General features: G+C 36.4%; 1 protein-coding gene across 1 annotated transcript in view; it reads right to left on the bottom strand.

Moving 5' to 3' along the window:
- The window catches only part of TUSC3 (tumor suppressor candidate 3), a 107,152-nt gene extending 87,870 nt beyond the window's left edge, over positions 1-19,282 (bottom strand). Inside the window, exon 1 of the mRNA XM_018926425.3 lies at positions 19,136-19,282. Coding sequence (XP_018781970.2) covers positions 19,136-19,261 — 126 coding nt within the window. The 5' untranslated portion in view covers positions 19,262-19,282. The remainder of the gene's footprint in view (positions 1-19,135) is intronic.
- Between the last annotated feature and the right edge of the window lie 1,275 nt (positions 19,283-20,557).

Here is a 20,557-nt window from a genome sequence, read left to right on the forward strand (position 1 = left end):
TTTCTGGAAAAAAACTGAAGAAAAAAAATGAAGAGCTCTGATCTTTCAGCAATTCAGAAACTGCATGATTTTCAGATTGGTAGTTATCCACAGAAGAGAAAGCATGTACAATATAAAACTTAAAAGATCTGAAAAACGGATTAAGTTTGATATGCCATATCAGCTATCTGTGCATATAGGAAGAACCAAATGTGTTTATCATATTAGTAACATACAAGTCCAGTTCTGCAAATTTAAATCTCTTCTAAGTCAAACAGGTAATGTCCAATTCAAAGGCCAAACAATCAGAGATTTACTCCTAGGTCGATGTTATTTAATTACTCTCAGTCCCAGAAAGCTGAAACTGCATTCACTGTCTAAGACCATCATCAATAAATGATCCAGATATCAACCCAATTACCATTAAAAAAGTATGTGCTTCAGTAAGAGAATGGGCTCTTAAGCATCTGCAGTAGAGAGACCAATATTTAGTAGACTCTTAGTGCAGTATACAGTGGGAAAAGGAGAATGTTACTCTTAAAAATGATGACCCACTGTGAAGAACATGTTTCCATACTACACTGATTAAGATGTAAACAAACCCCCTCCACAGAGATAGTAAAAACATTATTGCAATCCAATTTGTGCATGGCAAAATATAGGTCTGATTATATAATAAGTTTGAATATAAATGATTTGGCAGCTTCACTTCATTCAATATTCATGGTTAAGAAATAGAAAAAAAAACTTCTTCAGGCCAGAAGCGATTCTTCTAAAAGAACAAATTAACTATGAAGCAAGGTAGCTGTAAAGTCTTTTGAACAGTAACTCTATTCAGTAAATTCAGAAGTATGTCAAATGGACAACACTATTCTAGATAGTAGAAGAGATGAAAAGCACTCGCTTTGACAGCAAAATACTTGGCAAAGATGAAGATTAATAAAATGACATGGCATAAGCCACAAGACTTGTCAATCCTCTCTCGATGCAGTTGTAACTACAAATGTAGAATCCTTAAGAGCATCATTGTGTAAAGCATGGAAAGAGACATGCAAGACCTAGGATTGATGACCTACTCATGACTGAGCATTCCTCAGAGAGGATAGATCCATTAGTGGAAAACACTAGGCTCAAGAAAACTAGAACTGAAAACAGTGGAAGGGTGGAAGATTACTGGTTGGTGAGGATATAATGCTTCCCCTCTCTGAGTACCCATTTGCAGATGTCCCTAGGGGAAAAAATGGAATACTGGGTGAGATGAAGTTCGACTGAATGAGTTAAGCCATTCTTACCCATCTTATATTGAGATCCTAGATAATTTGATGTTATAAAATATTCAAAGCACAAAGTAGTTTTAAAGCACTGCTCAAAAAGGAATTAAAAAAGAAAATATATCTTCTGATTATCACAATATGGCACACAGTTTCCTGTTCTGGGAAGAGATACCATCTGAACCATTTCCATGCAACAGAACACAGCAACAGGACAAAAATCACTTCCATAAGGGCTCCTGTCAATAGATGGATAATAAGAGAGGCAATGATTAGAGCTTAATGAATAAGAATCATCCCTTTTATATATTAGAGCAGAGAGTGATCATGATGAGATCAGAATCCATTACTAGCTTTATGTATTTCAGGGAACTGCAATAAAGACTGAAGCAGGAAAAATAAAAGCATTTAAAAGAGGTCATATTTGTTTTGATAGCATTTACACCATATCATTCCATTTTTCTTCTCCAAGTGTAGCAAAGTACAAAGAATTTGTAGAGCTAATTAATGCAGCCTAGTTTGAATTTTCAGGGACGAAATGCAAACTTAAAACCTACAAGTCACAATGAAGACCTCCAAGCCAAAAGCAAGGAACTTATTAAATCTCAAAGATAAAAGAAGGTCACAGACAAAAAGAAGCATGATGAGTCTCTGAGAACTTCTACACTTTATGCCATGATTAGAAAAGTCAGGTCCTACAGAATAACAATCTGTGTTGAATGTCTGTAAAACTGAATGTCCTTTAGTATTTTATGGTTAGAAACAGTAATTGGGCTATCTGAAGGATTCATCATTGTTGTTACTTTGCAGTGTTTGGAAACACAAGGAGAGCACATGACACTTAAGTATATGCTAACAATCAGAACAGTATCATTAGGAATTTCCACAGAGAAAACCTGAAATAGCAACTGAGTATTTTCTTCTGCAGTGTGAACTGCAAGATAACTTTCTAAAACAATGACTTATCCACCTGAAAACAAATGAATGATTGATTCAAGAGCAAGTTTAAAAGCTAAAAGCTGAAAAATAAATGATAAAAAAAGGGATTCTTAAATTTCTATCTTTACTTGCAAAGGGTATAAACCTGGAAGGAAAGCTGACACAAGGCAAATAACTGAATTAAAAATGAATACAGCATTCAGTCAACTCAGCAATAGGGAGAAACTCAAATTGTGACTGAAATAAGCTGGTGGCAACTAGGAGGAAGAAGAAAATAGTATGACCTAGTCTTTCTTGAGTGCTGTCAACTGAACTCATTTGGGTCCTGACAGGAGATCTTGTATAAATACCAGCACTAAATGTGAACATGGTCTCTGATTTTAGAATAAATCACACAAACCAGAAGGTAAGAGAAAAGCTAAGTACAAATAATGAAATCAAACCCTTAATTCCTTTCTACATCTGTCTCCAGATATTATAATTACAGGAGTGCTTTCTTCCCCTACTCCAAAGTAATCCAGAGGGTTTTACAGGAGAAAAATTTCTAAACAATACAGATCTCTTCAGAGAAATCAAAATTTTACTCAACATACTTTTGCATTTCATTCATCTCTCTCCTTAGAGAGCAAAATTTGACAATCTATCTTAGAACAACAGATATAAAACAGATGGTGGGAGTACTTTTAAAATCCATCTGTACATACCAAGAAGAGTAGAATATTGAAAAGAAGGGATAATTTTAAAATACAAAAATTCTTGAGAAGAATGTTGTAAATATTGTAAAAGAGATGAAACAAAAGGCTATAAGGAAATACTTCTAGATAATCAGAGAAGTGTGACACTAATTCAGAAGTATGATGACAAAAAATATACAAAGGAAAGCCATCATATGAGGAAAAAGTAGAAACACTGGGAGGTGCAACATGAATAAATAGAAGAAAAAGAATGCAGTATTACACTGAAGGCAAGAAACATACAACCTAATACAGGGAGTGAATGTAGGCAGTCTGAAATTTGCCTTTGAACAGACTAGAGAACAATTTTTGGCAGAAAATACATGCATAACTTTCCCCAGGGTAGCCACAAATGTTCCAGGATGAAGTCTCCTCTTTGAGTTGAGCAGGCTTTAAGTTTGCATCAATATATGTGAATATTCTATTTCTAGAGAAAACAGAAAAAATAATAACAAAAACTAAAAAAAAAATAGGAATTAAATTATAAGAATCAATCCACACACAAACAAAAAAACCCCACCATCTGGGACATAAGAAGGAAATAAGGAGACTTTTAGGTTAAACAGACTATGAATGTAGTCACAGGAAGAATAAAAGTAACTTTTCCTGTACCAAGTGGAGTTTGTGGCTGGTGAATCTGCATTTTATAAAAACTCAGAGAAGTTTGGAAAACAAGTTATACCTTGAAAAATAAAAGAAAAAAAAAAAACAGATGAAAAAAGCAATGAAAAACTGTATTAGAAGATGACTACAAATGTCAAAAAGCTGCAGAATCCCTATCAGAAGAAGGATACGAGATTATTAGAGACAGATCTACTATCATGTTTTTTCTTTATGAGCATTGTGACTAGAGCTGCATAAAATTAGAAAAATAGGCAGCCTTGCATCCACACTTTTTCAAGACCATATCATGCTGGCATTGTCAAATTTTAAAAGACACCAGGGAAACTGGGTTTTTTGACCATGTGCAACCATAAATATTTGATAGACTTCTATTATACATTCAGTTTGTTCTGCTTTCAGAAAACATCATAACATACAGAACTCAATTTCATAAATCCTTTTAAGGCTAACAGACTTTTGCAGATTGACAAAACTTATCATGAGCACTTACAAAACTTTTTTTCCAGAATTAAATTTACTAAATTTGACACATTATTTGCTACTAAGAAAGGCACAGAGCACATAAAGACCAAGAAGAACTGAAAATAATTTGTATTGCCATACCTCAGAAATAACAACAACAAAAAAAAGAGAAAAGAAAAAAAAATGAAAAAGCAATGTATACTCCTTTCTTTGCTATGAAATGGAAAAAGCAAGAAAAAAGGGAAGTACCAGCCTTTACAGTTTATAAAATGGACAAGCAACCAAAGAAGTTACACAGGAAACCAGTTACATATCTAACAATTGAATTCAAATACCTAAAGTCGGCAGATGACTTCAGCATTAGGGGCAGTCCTATCAATGTCTCTCTCTCAAGCTGACAAGGTAAGACAGAAGATTTCTTCCCTCTACAAGGACTTCAGAAAGTAGTAGTGTGTTTCACTGCTTCACATGAAATTAATGAAAGCACACTTTGCTTTCAAAGTCAATTCTTCTCAATTCTTTTTCCTCCACATATCAATCTTCTTTAGGACACTAACAGTAACTATCAAATACAATCAAAAATATCTACAGCACTTGACATGGTTTACAATAGCAACATAATCCAGTCAATTTAATGGACAACCTACTATCAGACCAGAAACTGAAGGGTCCAAAGCAAAGCATTAAAACTAATAAAAATCCCACTTCACATTAAGGAAAATTCACATTTTCTCTTCTTGCCAGAACTGACAAACTGTAACACAGAAATATTCATATGATACAACTATTTAATCACTAAAATTTGGATTCAAGGTTCAAACTGTTGATTTTTCAAGATATGCAAAACCATCCTTTTCCTTGTTTTTCCTTATGATAAAACATTTCAATAATGAGATTCTACAAGCAATTTTAAAAACCTATAAAAGTAGGCAATAGAGAAAGTTTTGAAAGTATCACAATTAATTGAGTGTAAGCTTCTCTTTTAAAAATTAGAAAACGTGTACATTACAGGCATTTCACTTATTTTAATGTATGTTTCAGAGTACTATTCTCCTAATACTTTCTTCAAACTTTTCATCATGACTCATGGTCACTGTGAGAGAAATCTTCACGTACCCTCACATTATTTCAGTGTCAACTGATTGCTAATGATTATTCATAAATTCTTTGCCACCTCTGACATTCACTTTCCATAGTTTTATTTTATTATGCCACGCATTCATTGGTCACTTTATTGTCACAGTTTCTAGCAAATTCTGTTTCTCAGGAGGCAAAAACACACACATAAATATGACAGAACCACTAAGTTCAGCATTCTTCCTCGTGCCTAGTACTTCAGCATTTTCAAACAACAAAACCTTTAACCTCTCTCAGCCATCCACATGAGGTTCTGGCACACATGCCATTTACCCATACATTAAGAAAAAGAAGTATCACAGTTTCCTGAGCAGGAATTCCTTTAGTCAGAATACTACCTCCCCAGTAAGTCATTCATTAGTACAGAAAGGACATAGCATGGTGCTAAGTTAATTAATGGATTCAGTGGTACAACAGGAGGTAGACAATCTCTAGTGGCAGATAAAGCACTTAATCCTTTTAATATAAAATAATTACTTTACACTTATAGATCTATTTCTGAGTAGTTTAAGGAAAACCTATTCATAGATACCAGCACGTAATTTTTATCTAAATAAAAAAAAAAAAGTGATTAGTAGGACTAAAGCAGAAGTTCATTGTGGAATGTTAAATCATGATTGGGCAAGCAGTCAGAAATCTTTAATGCAAAACCTAATGGTTTTAATATATTAATATGTTATTGCTGTTTAAACACCAATACTCAGCATTATTTTCTATGTTGAATATTAAAAATTCAGGTACCTTATAGTGAATAACTCAATAAATCACACTGAGGAAACTGGAGGTGAAATTAATGTCTACATTAGAAAAAAAATGATATTATGTGCTTACCAAAATTATATTTCATTCTCATAAAAACATTCCCACACTATCATGAAGTCTATATTTTTGCCTTTTGAAATTAGCTTCTAAAACCCACATAAAATCAAATTTCTAATTCTATACATTTTTCATTTTTAGAAAAAGTTACTAGAGTTCTAAAGATGGAAACCAGCCAAAAGTGTCTCTCTTAAGCCTCTTTTAAAGCACACTTTTTAAATTTTTTGTAGGGTCAAGATTCAGTGTAAAGACCTGAGTAAAGATGTGTTTCCTCCAGAACACTTTTACTATCAAAACAGTTCATTAGATTCAGGAAAAGTTCCATTTTCACTTGGGAGAAGTACAGACATCAAATTACTTTTGAAAACAAAGCTGCTGTATCAGCTAATGAACTTGTAATTTTCTCCCTCACAGCCAAGCAAGCATGAGTTCTGCATGACAGCACAATGCATTCATTGCTCAAAAAAACCTGACATTGCTGTAACTGAACAGCTTCAGCTAGATTTTTGAATCACCTAAGACACATGCCAATAGACCAATACACTAACACAACCATCACTAGATCACTTTAACATGGTGGGACAAAAAAAGGAAATGAAAGATTAAAGTTCTATTTCCTATGATTGAGGATCTTGTAAAATGAACACCTTACCTGTCCTAACTTTATGAAGGGGATAAGGAGGGAAATATTCAGTTCTTACACAGGTGGGACCATCTTCATCAGTACTGTGCCCCACATGTGGCTGAAGCTCCAATACTAACATAACAGAATTCTAGAGTGGGGTGACTTAAGGCTTCATTGCTTCCTGGTGTAGCTCACTTGCTAATATGTTTTCTACAGTATAAAAAATTTTGCACTAAAATTTATCAGCTTTAATGCCTCTCCTCTCATTTATCATTTCATTAAAATAAATTCAAATAATGTGGTATTTGACCACCTATAAATCTATATAATCTATAAATCATTATAATCTTGTGCTATACACTCTTTCACTTGGAATCTGTATAAGTAATGAGATACTTTGATTAATCCACACAGAGCAGTTAATTGAGGAATTTGGATCTACAGCAAACAGAAATGGAAACCAGAGTGGGCAATTCTAAAGTTGAACAAGGTTCTCCTGTCTGCCACCAGGTACTTACAAAACACTTAAATTTTGTGTAATCTCCCCTTGCTTGGATATTACTTTCTTGTAATATCCAAATGGCCTGGAATACTGAAAGAAAAATGCAGATTTGAGAACCTTTATGTTCCCACCAAGACCACTACTACCTTTAAATATCCCAGGGCTGGCTCTTTGAGCACTGGGCGTAGTGCACTCTATACTTAGTTCCTTCAGCCACCTCCACTGTCACACAGAGCTGCAACAGAGAAGGTGACAGCTGCTTAAACAGAGAGAGCAAGTGTACAGAGGTCATCCTTAGAAGCCTTCACTACTTTAAAGTAACCTTGATTTCTTTCACTGCCCTCCCAACTGGTTTGGCAGGCAGTACTCATGTCCAGATGGTGGACAAGTAAACCTACTTGAACAGATTGTATTACAATGTTTTACACTGAACAGTTATTGGATTAAATGTATAAATAGCTGTGGGAACCCAGGACTTTCCTCTTTCAAACGATCATCATTCATCTAGAAAATTATCTTCCTCTTGTCACTCCTCTGTGCCCAGTGAATTTTGTAACATTGCCCAAACCTCTGTGTCAGTCTAAGAGGACAGTTCAGAGTGCAGACAATGCTCTAGAGGGGGAAAACAACTGATACACTCCAGAGCAGGAACTATTTGAAATAATACAATAATGAAGATCATCTTAAGAGGATCCAAGCACCCAAAGGAACAGACAGACAAGTGTTCAGGGTACTTTATGTAAAGCAGTATAAAATTTCCCAGAAATCAAATTAATATCAACTGCTTCCACTGTATCAGTTTCCCAGACATGCTTTAACCATAGTTCTACTGTGGAAGAGGCTGAGATGTCACATTTAATTGAAAATTTAACTCCTATTGTGAATGTTGCAAGTTCATAGCACACAATGACTTAAAAAAGCTTAGTTTCTGTGCACAGAATGGGCTAAAGTACAAGATATAAAATCAGATGATGACTGTCCTTCTTTATGCACTAAAGTAGAACTTCAGGTAACTATCACTTTTAAATAAATTGCATTATGTTAGCAGACTCACAAACCAATATGCAGTTACATGAGGGCATTTTACTTTAAAGTTTTACTCTGAAAGCTACATTCTCCATGAAGTCTGGTTAAAGCACTTTGATCATTTATAGAACTTAAGAGTTACAGGACAAAAACCCATGGATGTCAACACCAAGGCAAATGCTATTTCACCTAGACCATCATCATGATGCTATTTGTCTAGTGTAAATATGTGTGTGCATATACAGGCACACAGCCCCACATCTCCACTGACTGATTTATTCAGCTTACAGGAAACAAAAAAAATGAAAAAGTTTACAGTACATTTGAAGGGGAAAATGATTAGCAACGCCCCTGACAGACTACAGGGAGAAATGTTCAGATCCCTTGAAGTTGCAAAGTAGAGCTTAAGTAGTAAGTAGGAAATTAGGTGAAAGAATGTAGTAGACAGTAGATTGAAAATGTAGCTGGAACCAGTGGATAAACAGATAATGAGGAACCTAGGTGGTTTTGTGGCAGTCATGTAACAAAAAAAAAAAGAGTGGATGCCCTAAGAGAAGATCAAGACAAGGTCTCTTAAAATTTTGGGGGCTCTCAGTGAATACAACCACCTCTAGATGATCCTCTAAGACCATAAAAAAACTTCCAGTAAGGGGCAAAGATATGTAAATTCAATCTAGGAGAAGTGATGCTTATGTATTAGCTTGGAAGTATGTTGTAGTGACTATGTACAGTCATGATGGAATAAATACCCCATTGTAAAATTTCATGATACACATTCAATAAGAGGAAAAATACTGTGAATGTGTGCAGCACTAATAATAATAATAAAGAATGCCTGATTTCTAATACTTCAAATTGTGACAGAATGATTATTCTCTGGCTGATTACAGTATCACCCCAAACCAAAAAAAGCATAAAGGAAATAAAGAACAACTATAATATCTAGAGTCTGTCCAGCAGATATCAAAAACTTTATCTTTTCTTCTAAACAAATTGCCCACTAAAGAAGTTAGTGCACTGCTAGCAGAGATTTGAAAAAAAATTTAGACAAGAGCTTCTATTCATACCCAGCTTAGAAGAAAAAGTATGTCACAAAAGAAGAAAAATATTTATGCAATAACCTCAGCATTAATGCACCATTCGTGCCCTTTTCATAACAATTCCTATCTCATCTACTCAATGTGCTGTCACATTGTCACTAGCTGAATCCACCAACTGTGGACCAGCAAGAGGCAGAACAATCCTACATCTTTGATTTTGGACTGAGCTTCCTGGGACTGGCATTCTTGAAATTCCTATGAAATTGCTGCCATTCATTTTCCATTTCAGTTGAAGTTTTAGTAGAAATCAGGCATAGAACAGAAAAATGGAAAAAGTTTCCACTGAAATGTTTTAGAACTGAGCCATCAGCTATCAAGAGAACAAACCACAGCTAAAATATTAAGAAGCGTGATGCAAAAATAATATAGAATTCAGATAACTTTACACTACTAGTTTCTATGCTCTAACAGATTTCAGAAGGATTTAAAGGCACTTCTTTACTTCTGAGTACATTTGATCATTGATCATTGGCTTCATAGTTTTTATTTTCTCATACACATTTTTTCTATCCTTCAGCCCAATGATTAAAAAAACCCCCTACTTTACCAAAGAAATTAACTTCAGCAAGTTTCCTTTATTTTCCAAAACACAGGAATACCAGGAAACAATGTTCAGGAAACATGTGATGGTATTTCCATTTAAGTCATAAGAATGTGTAATGTTACACCAGACAGAAGATTTGCACATGAGGCTAACTTGTTTTTCACTGACTAGATCTGAGGATAGAAGCTAACCAAGTTCATCAACCACAGGCATCTGCAACGCAGTAATTCTACTTCACATCCGACTTTTAAGTTGCACAGACATTGCAGTAATGGAGGAGAAAATTCTCAACGATCTCTGGGCCTCTGAACATGCCCTACACTCTAACACGCCAGACTTGGCCATGAGATAAGTTACAGCCCCATTTAAGAGTCAGATAAAGAAGGTGGCAGGTGCATTATTTTCCCCAGGCATCATCTGAAAATACCCAATAACTGAAGACATCCTGGTAAAAGGTATCACAAAGTACTCACTTTAAAACAAAAACCACTTATTGCTGCATGAGTTTGTGGACTTTTCTAAATTTCAGTGTTTGACTCAAGTAGGGGGAAGTATACTCAATATCACTTTCACCCATGTGGAAGTATTCAGGTCCCACATCTCAAAATCCCTGAAACCCATCCTATAAACCATAATCAATACACATGCCTATACCATCTGACATGACCTGAACAGAAACCAGAATATATACCACCTTAACTACATCACCATGTGATGAAAAAAAGAAGGCATTACTCTAATCAAGTTATTATATTACTATTTTGATTTTTTAGTTGTTATTTTTAAGGACCATATACATAATCCTCACTGAACAATCAGTACACATCATCATCACTACCTTCTCCTGCAGCTGAAGAGTACACAATACTTTATCAGTACATATTCTGAACAGCACAGCTTTTACAGTTTTGACTTCAGCATCCAAATTCTGGAGAATTATAAGATTTCAGAAACATCCTTTTGCATTTTGTATTCCTAGCTCAAGATCACCATCTACGAAGAGTGCTGGTACTCTGACCTATGATGAGGTGCTCTACTGTTAATTCAATTCCCTAACCTAATTGTAGCTAGAATTCCTCTCCTTTGAAAGACACCTAAACATATGTAGATACAGCTAATTTATCCCTTCACTGTATGTAGCCCTAGCCCTGTAACTCCTAGGGTATCTAGAAGAGTATTATATAAGACAGTCAAAACAGACACAGGCATTCTATTCGTATTCAAATACCTTCTTTATCTTTCTAGATAACCTTGAAAAAACAAAGTAGATAAAGGAATTGTGTCTCAAAAAAATCTGTCTGCTCAGCTTTCTCACTCCCTACATTAACCTCCTGGGCAGAATCTGAATCTACAGCTACATCTTTTATAGAAAGACAAAGATTCACACAAAAATACTTTAATAGGATTAAAAAGAAAAATAATTTTAAGTTTAATATTTTTAGTGTATCAGTACCCCATTGAATCTAGTAACTGTGGATTAATTGGAATTTCTTTTTCACTGCAGCTTACTACCAAAAATACAAGAGGGTCATATGTACATAAGTAAGAGAAGTAAAAAGAACAAAATATTTTAACTAACAATTTGAACCACCAAAGCAAACAAAGACAAAGCAGCTACAATTACCAAGGAAAGTTTAAGCAGTACCAACCAAAAAATACCTCTCCTGCTTTATTGTTAAAATAACCATATTCCTTAGCATAGTGCAGAAAACCACTGCAATATAACAAGTCATTATATTAAACAGACTCTTGCAGGACAGCAGTCCTGAGTCAAAGGCCTAACTCTAGATTCAGAATTCAACCAGACACTGACAAGATCTGAGAAACAAAATGTGTGCAAAAGCCTGAATGTATGTATATATGACCTGAAAATAGGAAAATATAAACAGGAATTAGCTAATTAATTGAGTAACTTTCAATTATTTTTCATGAAAAACAGGCTAAGTATCAAAAGACTTCACAAAACAATCAAGTTGACAAAAATGCCTAGGATAAATTATTAAAAAAGCCCCAGAATTGAACCCTAAACTATAAATGGGAACTTTACAGTAGTACCTAAACTTTTGCATGACAAGCTCAAAAATCTACATTGGGGAAATATTTACATGGCTCAGACATGAATATATACACAGTGAAATCTCAAAAAGCTAAACAGAAATGTCAATATCCAAGATTCAGTAAACTGTCATAATTGGCCTTTTTAAGGCAATTGGTTAACAGAAGCAGTTGAACATGCTATTTTTTTTTAATAGTAGAGAAGACAGTAATAGTGATTGGAAACTATTAAAAAGCCAAAGTAAAAGCAGAGTAGAAAATGGTTTCTATCCTTCAAGCAGCAGATGCTACAGCTTATAACCTTGAGCAGCTCTGTGAGCTCAAAATGTCATTCCAGAGGGACTGCATAACTGTAATTACCACTTCTGTTATGAACTTGATATACAAAATGTTCTATGCAACACAGCCAAACTCTGCTAAGCTTAATGACCAGTTCATCTCAAATTCAAAAATTAGTTGCTTTAGATTCAGCAGCAAAGGATAAGAAAAATTCATGGAATGGCATAGTTAGGCTAAGCACTGCAATTCCTTAAAAAGAGATTATGAACTTGGGGTATTCCAGAATGGTATTATCAGATACAATCATCAAAAGAAAGTAAAATCCTAATAGCAAATCCTATTAGGTGGGAGAACAGTCTGTCCAGAGAAATGCTGGACAGACTGTTCTCCCACTACTCTCCTGCCACTACTTTAGCACTCAGAAAGAAGAGTGCTTTCATGAAGAAGCCTGCAATAGCAAGGGTACAAATCTTTTCCATGTCACGGGACTATTTTCTGTAACCGAATTATTGTCAGGCCTTTTTCTGAATTTTGTCAGAAGCAATCCACTCAATGCACATATAAATTTGTTTATCCACCTTAGAATATGAAGGACTTGTGAAAATCACAAATAAAAATATGAGTTTCCCTGTCTGAAATGTAGCTTTCAGGTTCACTATAAAATATCTTTCCATTTGGTTAATGGCAATTCCTCATTATTGAAAGTTGCAAAAAAAGAAAAAAAAAAAAAGAAAATCTATTACATTTTATATATACAAACAACAAAGAAGATACTTTTATATATTTTTATAAAACCTCATAGCATTAGATAAAAAGAAAATATTGGGTTTTTGTAATTTTTGCTACTCTATTTAGCAGATTTATTAGAGCAAGAAAATGAGGCCTAAACCAGGTAAAGGACAGAGTGCTTTCCCATTCTAATTTTACTGACTGATTTTTCCAGAGCATGTAGAATTCAAGCAGATACAATCTGTATTTTCCATGTGGTTGCACAGGATGTGCTGTATAAATGGTTATAGAACAGAACAGGGGAAAAGATCAATTATGTCACTGATCTGTCTTATGACAGCAAGGATGCCAAACAGACATCTGGGACAAAAGGTTTCAGTAACCCAATCACTAAATGCTATCAGGCCACTATAAGCATTCTTTATTTCACTTATTGTATGCAGTCACTGAAGTTTTCTACAGACTGGTCAAAGCCAGAACTGCTAGTCAATTTTACCAAATTTCTGCAAAATTTTAGTTAATTAGAAATAAAGGAGAGAGGGATATAGATGTTCTATGGGGTTGTAAAAAAACAGCAGAAAAAAGGAATTCTTGCAAATATTTTTTTTTTTCCTATACACTGTCCCTATTCTTTTTAGGACAAGAATAGAGAAAAAAATTTAGAATTGCATTTAATGAATTTTATATTTTCAGGCATGGGTTAGAACTGTTATTTCACTTCAAACAGAGAACACTTATTTTAAAGCTTTAAGAATTGTTTTAAAAAAGCCTCTCTCTATTGTAACAATAGTTAAAATGTCCACTTATATAAATGCATACAAAATCACCACTTAAAATACATCATTAAAATGGATTGAAGGCAAATCTACAGTGAGGGCTGAGTTTCCCTCCACAGATGAAAGCTTTGCCATATCTCAATTTTTAGTAAAGTTTTTAAAGAGAAGTCTGTAATTAGTGTAACTGCCAAGTGCCTTCATGAATCCTGTGTCAAAAGCAATAACATGCAGTGCTTCAAAGTCTGGAGACCAAACCCAAAATTTTCACAATTACAAGATGAAGAAGGCTTTATATTCAAGTTTAATTTTAAACAGAATTTCAGTAGACCAAGAGGCGAAACTTAGGTTTTAATTATAACTGTTATTTAAATAGTATCAGAGATCTTGAAAAATGGAGAATTTATTTTTTAAACTATATGTGAAATTGAATATATGCTAACCACTTCCCATTCATCACAAACCTTTTTCTTCCTCCTTGCCTTTTCTCTGCTCGCTCTACCATGTTTCCTAATATTCCTTTCAATTAAATACACATGCAGAACACTGAACAGAAGAAAAGAATGTTACAGATCATTGAACAACACCAAGAGATAAAGCAAGAAACTAAGTAGTGTTCTTTCAATTTTGGAGCAAGACCAAGGACAGCAGGTTTTGCTGGCTCTAGGTCTGAATGGGTGAGAATTGCTACTTTTATGGTGAACCACTACCAGAAATTAGATGGGAAAAACATTTTAAAGTGGAAGATGCCATTCTGGCTGCAACATGGTAATAATCAATAACTGCAAATAAACACAATAGGCTCATTAGGAAAAGGAAAACATAAAACTCATGGTGCAGAAACAAGGGGATAGTGCCAATCTATCCCAGTTAATTTCATATAAAACAGGAAAGTATGATCAGGACTGAAGATTCTCTCATAAAGTTATCACATTTAATACTTTAAGGCTTAAAAAATACATACAACTGTTTCTATTTAATTTTAAAAATAACGACCAACAAAACAATAAACCTGTTCTTTATGGTCATGATGAGGACAAGAATTACCAGGTCAAAAATGTAGGCCATGAACACCCAGAAATTTAGGTTAGATCTTCAGGGGAAAAGAAAAAGCCAAAAGTTGTAAAGTCACCACCACTAAAGACTTCGGTGGCACATCACATACATATTTGTCAAGAATAATAAAAGTATGGCTGAGCTTTGGGATAAACTATCAATTAGATTGTCCTTCCAACTCTATCTCCCACAATTTCTCACAACTGTCATAACTTCTACACTCAGCTGGGGAAAATAGGGAGAAAAAGGGAAAGAACTTATAAATATGGTTTATGATCTTTACCTTTAAAAAGGTAAAGAACATTATAAATATATGAATCTTGAAATCCTTCAAAAATAATCAGGGCAAACTAAGATATCACAGAACCTTGCCTTGCAGAAGAGTAAAATTACTACAATATTTTTATATGTCTTCAGCATCTTTTTTAGTAGACTCAAGCTCAACAAAATACTTCCACCTGAAGAAAGCTTGCATCTAAACAGCTACTGTCCCTGTGTCAGATTTAACAGTAATGGCAAACTACCTGCAGAAAAAGTTACTCCAATTGCCTAGCAGTGGTTTAACTAAGCTTCTGAGCCACCCACCTGAAAGCTCAAAAATAAGCAATATCCTCCAAGAGAAATGCTTTTAATATTGCAAATTCAATGTTCTCTTTCTATGTGTTTCAGTCACAGGAAAATCTGTAACAGAAAGCCAAGCTGTATATTTCAAAGTTAATGACTCTGATTCCTTTAATTTTTCTAACAGTTTAACCCACCTCAAATTTCTATAAGATATATAAAAAGCATTGCAAGAACTGGGAACAAAAATACATGTACATTAATACAATTATATTATCTCAAATGTGTGGAAAGAGTTAATTATTATTTCTCTCATTATGCATACAGTTTCCAAGAGAATAGTCCTTCTTCAGTGTCTTGTTGATACTTCACAATCAAGAACTTTTATTTACTTCACTTTAAATAAAGGTACTCTTCAGCACCCAAATTAAAATCATAAAAGCAGGCTTTTCAAATCTAGTTAGCTTCTAAGTGGGAGCTATGGGGGAAAGCTGTGGTGTTGTTCTTCATCTCATTTTCAAATTAGACATTCCAATGTTTTCTGTTTATCTCCTCACTTGTGAAGACTGTCATGAATGTCCATAATATGGAAGAGGTACAGCAAGATTAAAGCAAAACAACAGGAATGGTTGTGTGTTTATAAGTTTATTAAGTCATTCTAAAAATGGCTTCCACAAAACCAGATGACTAATAATCTAATTCAAACCTATTTCCAAGTAGCTTTTTAAATTCTTGCAGATTTAATCAAATTTAAAACCAACCTTAGCACTTCTCAGTAATTTGCCAGAGAAGACAGTTTCTTTAGTTATCATTAAGAACATTTTACTGTATAGGACTATGTGTTTCAGCAATTCAAGGACTTGCACATGTTCTAAATACAGCTTTAATGCAGTATTTCAAAATCAACACAGAAATTTGTGACAATGTTTTCCAGTTTCCCTTGTTATTTTCTCTGCTAGCATCAAGTCCTTCAGAAGCACCTAATATCTTAACTCGGTCCTCTCCTTCCTGCAAAGGCATCTCCACCTCTTCCATGCTCATACAACTGGTCCAGACTTCAGTCCAATCATTCAGACTTCATGCATACTTTTCTATGGAGTCAACACTTAAAAATATAAATTAATAAAAAAATAAATTCATTTTCTTCACCAAGAATACTATCCTTCCTTATGATTTAATTCCAACATCTCAAGTTCTTGTAATTTTGAAGTACTTTTTAAGTTGTCAAGTTACAAAAAAAAAAAAAATTGATTGGGAAAGAAATTTCTTCTCTCTAGTCCTTTACCTCTCTTTCTGGATAACCATGTCAACAAACATACACACAAAGCACAGAGAAAGCAGGAAACTGAGATGTGAGATGATTTTATCTCATGAGATATACATTTCAACACTAGCTTTTCTCCCGCAGTGTTCACTTTGAAACAATTCAGTGTGTGTTCAGCTAAACTGTTCATTATACAATCTTATCTTACCAGTCTTTGTATAGAACATCTTCAGTTCTTAACACATTTAACTTCCATCTCTTTTACCTGTTACCACTGTGCTTCTGGACAGTGGTGTGAACAGCAGTGACCCACAGCACAATAACCTGCACTCTTTCAATTCACATAATTTTCCTCAGAACAGTTTTAAAATGTTACTTCCAAACTACTTACTCTAAGTACAAGTTTCATTTTTCACATACAGATGTTTTCCTCATTACATACATTGGGTAAACTACTACAGCTTTTAACATGAAGGTTGTGGGGCAAGCAGAGTCAGACTTTAGCTCTAACATATACAACACAGAACCATACAGTGTGGTTCTGTGTTCTGGAACCAACCCTGAAAAAAACCAAGTTACACTTTATTTTAAGCTTGCATTTAAAGTGAAGCAAGAACTTACAATATTGTAAGAGTTGCTGTAATAATGCAGTCATAGATACTATGACCATGTCTACATAAAGCAAAGTGTTTGTCTGTATGAGCAGTCCATTGCCTTAAAAGAAAAACATTAAACAGGAATGAAAAATGGCAGCAAAAAGATCCAGATGATTGGGATGTGTTAGTTTAAATCAGTAAAAAGGAAAACACTGAGTAACATGCTTTACAGAGGAGAAATACCTGCTTGAACTGTAATACCAAATAGGTGGAGAAACAAGCATTTTCATCGTTTTATATACCAACTCCACAGTAGAACTGGGAAACTTTCTAAAAAATAGTTGTACATGCCCATTTTAATTTGCCATTATTTACTGGTTAGGAAAAGGATCTCACTTAAAAAAAAGATTATTTCAGCTATCTTGGTAGCACAGCTGGCACTCCACATGAAAGTGTCAACAAAAGTTGCAGTGCCAGCACATCACAGCAAGAGAGAATCAAGTGTCAAACATTAAACACATTTTATTAGGAAAACCTAATAAGTAAAAGTTTTGAAAGGAAGTTAATTATAGCAGCAGAAGGGCAACACATTTACTGCTTACTCATTCCAAAAGAGTGAAAAAGATAATGAAAGCCTAGAGTGAAGGTGTTAATTTTTCACAACGGCACCCAAGGGATATATTTCAATGATCAGATTACGTATCTTGGTAAGACTAGAGTCACACCATTATTTAGATACTTAAATAAGAATTTTATATGCTAACTTTGGCCTTGTAAAATCATAGAATATTGTGAGCTGGAAGGGACATTGAGTCCAACTCCCAACTTCACACAGGGCAATCTAAAAGTCAAACCATATACAGAAAAATGCTGCCCATATGTCCCCTGAACACCTACAGGTTTGAGGCAATGACCACTTCCCTGGGTACTCTGTTGTGTTCCCAACCACTCTCTCAGTTAGGATCTCTTTCCTAATATCACATCTGAACTCCCTCTGAGGTAGATTTAAGCCATCCCTTCCACTCTTGTCCCTGGACACCAGTCGTTTTACATCTTTTGCCTATAAGCCTTAATAACCTACATAGCTCTTTAAAGAAAAACAAAACAAGCAAAACCCAAAACTTTGGACCACCCTTCACTTCGTCTGAGCTGCTGGTTCAGAGAAAGAATCAGCTATAAAAACTCTATAAAGTTTGGTTAAAAGCTAACTCCTCCCATAAATGAAGATATAGTGACCCTGTAGAGACACTACTGGGTGGCCTAGCACTTGGTATGCAAAAGCCTGGCCTGAAATCCAGGGCAGTCTAGGAAGAGAAGCATAGGCAGCTCTAGCAGCATTGAAATCTGGAAAAGGCAAGTATGTACACTACACATTTTTGCACACTTCCCGATTTAAATAAAAAGGGGAAGGTGAGGATGCTGAGGATACGCTGTTGATATGAATCTGAATTAAAACCGCTCCTTCCTCCACGTCTCTCTTACCCAGAGGACAGCTCGAAGAGAGCACCATCACCTATACCTGCACTCACACACACACCTGCTGCCATCGATTTGATGCTCGTTATTAAGTCCGGGCATTTCGTTCCCTTGGCACCACAAACACGGGGTTTAACTTCCATCTCCCGCGGGCTCCTTGCCCCGCCTGGCTGCCAGGCCCACCTGGGCCAGCTCAGCCCAGCCCAGCCCGGCCCGTGCCCTTTTTGCTCAGAACCGGCCATTTCAAGGCCCACGGCAGCGCAGGGCACGGGCCTGGGCACGGACAGCACGCTGGGCACCGCGATGCAGGCGCTGCTCCCTGCGCTGCCGCTGCCCTGGAAACGCCGCCGCCGCCGGCCATCACCTCCCGAGCAGAGCAGAGCGGGGCAGGGCAGGGGCACCGCCTGCCCGGCGCCTCCCGCCCCACCGGCGCCCGCTCGGGGCTGGGGCGGTAGCGGGGCCGGCGGAGCGTGGAGGGCGCCGGGCGGACGGGGACACGGGGGACACGGGGACTCCGGAGAGGGAGGCAGCGCGACGGGGCACCCCCGGCCCGGCACGATGGCGAAAGAAGCGAACGTCTCTACCTCCTTCTTTTTCTGTCCTCCCCCGAGCTGTCCGCAGAGGAGGAGCAGGAGCAGCAGCAGCAGGGGGAGACAGCCCCCGGCCGGCAGGTGCGGCAGCGGCCGCGCTACCCCGGCACCCAGCGCCATGTTCCGCCCCCGCCGGCGGCACCTGCCGTACCGCCACGCCGAACCGGCCCGCGCCCGGCCAATCGCAGCGCCCCCGGCGCGGCGCCGCCTGGGAAATGTAGTTCGGCGGGGACCGCGGGGCTGGGGCGCGCTCGGCTCTGCGCGGGTGCCGCGGGCAGCGCTGCGGTTCCGCCCGCACCGGGGGGTTCTGCCCGCTCAGGGGGCTCTGCCCGTCCGGGCTCAGCTTCACTGCTGCTCTGGCTGCAATCGTGGATGGAGACTGTAAAAGTGGACAAGAAAAAGCACCAAAAAACCTCACCAAAACCCGACCCAAACTATAAAGACTTCTTTCTCGTATGTTTATGCGCATGCACTTTTCAGATTTCATTAGGCACGCACAAAGCCAGCTTTGCAGAAAATAATATTAATGCAATATGGTGATGCAATTAATTCGAATTTAATTCCCAGAGCATTAACTGTGCAGGTCTAAATTGATATTCTGATTCACGATACAGTCCTCAAATCAGTGATTGTGTATTTCTTGAAAGTGCACACTGCAGTGCACAGGATAGGTAATGTTAAATTAATGAGCACATACTTCTCTTTTTTCCCCTAGAATTCCAAGTACACTCTGTGCTACATTAGTTACTTTCACACAGCTGTGCTGAAGACTCAGAAAGCAGAATATTAATTTCTATGGAGATCTTGCTGTATCACTAAAAAATTTTGTGAATTTTATAATAGAACACCACAATGAAATAGAAAGCTGAGGCCCCAAGAACATATTTTAAAGTATCTCCTTTTTATGGACAGAGAATTTTTAGGTGGTATTATCGTAGTATCAGATGCCAGTCTGATGACACAGCTGGCACCTGAGCACTGAGCAGTTAAGACATTAGATAGGCCATTTTTCTCTCTTCAGTTATATTTGTAATATGTCTTTCAGAAGTTACATCTATCCCTAGGATTAGTAGAATGTATTCAAATAATCTACCAAACATTTAATAAATTAAAGATAGTTGAGAGCATTTGTTGTCCACATCCATCAGATTCTGACCACTGTTGGGCAATAATAAGAACCATAAAATGGTGTTCAACCATGACATTGGATTACAGAGATTTCTAAGACCTCTGCTCTAAAGAGACAGGATATATATTGATCAGATCTGTGTGTTTTTAAAAACATCTTTTCTCCTTGTCTTTATTTAGGCAGGATATAAAAATGTAGTGGAAATTGAACTGGAGCAAGAGAGGCATATGTTAGTTACTGTGCTAAAAAATAAAATTTCATTAGAAGATCTCAGGCCACTCTTGCTA

This window comes from Serinus canaria, chromosome 4 (assembly GCF_022539315.1).
Source record: "Serinus canaria isolate serCan28SL12 chromosome 4, serCan2020, whole genome shotgun sequence".
NCBI classification, from domain to species: Eukaryota; Metazoa; Chordata; class Aves; order Passeriformes; family Fringillidae; genus Serinus; species Serinus canaria.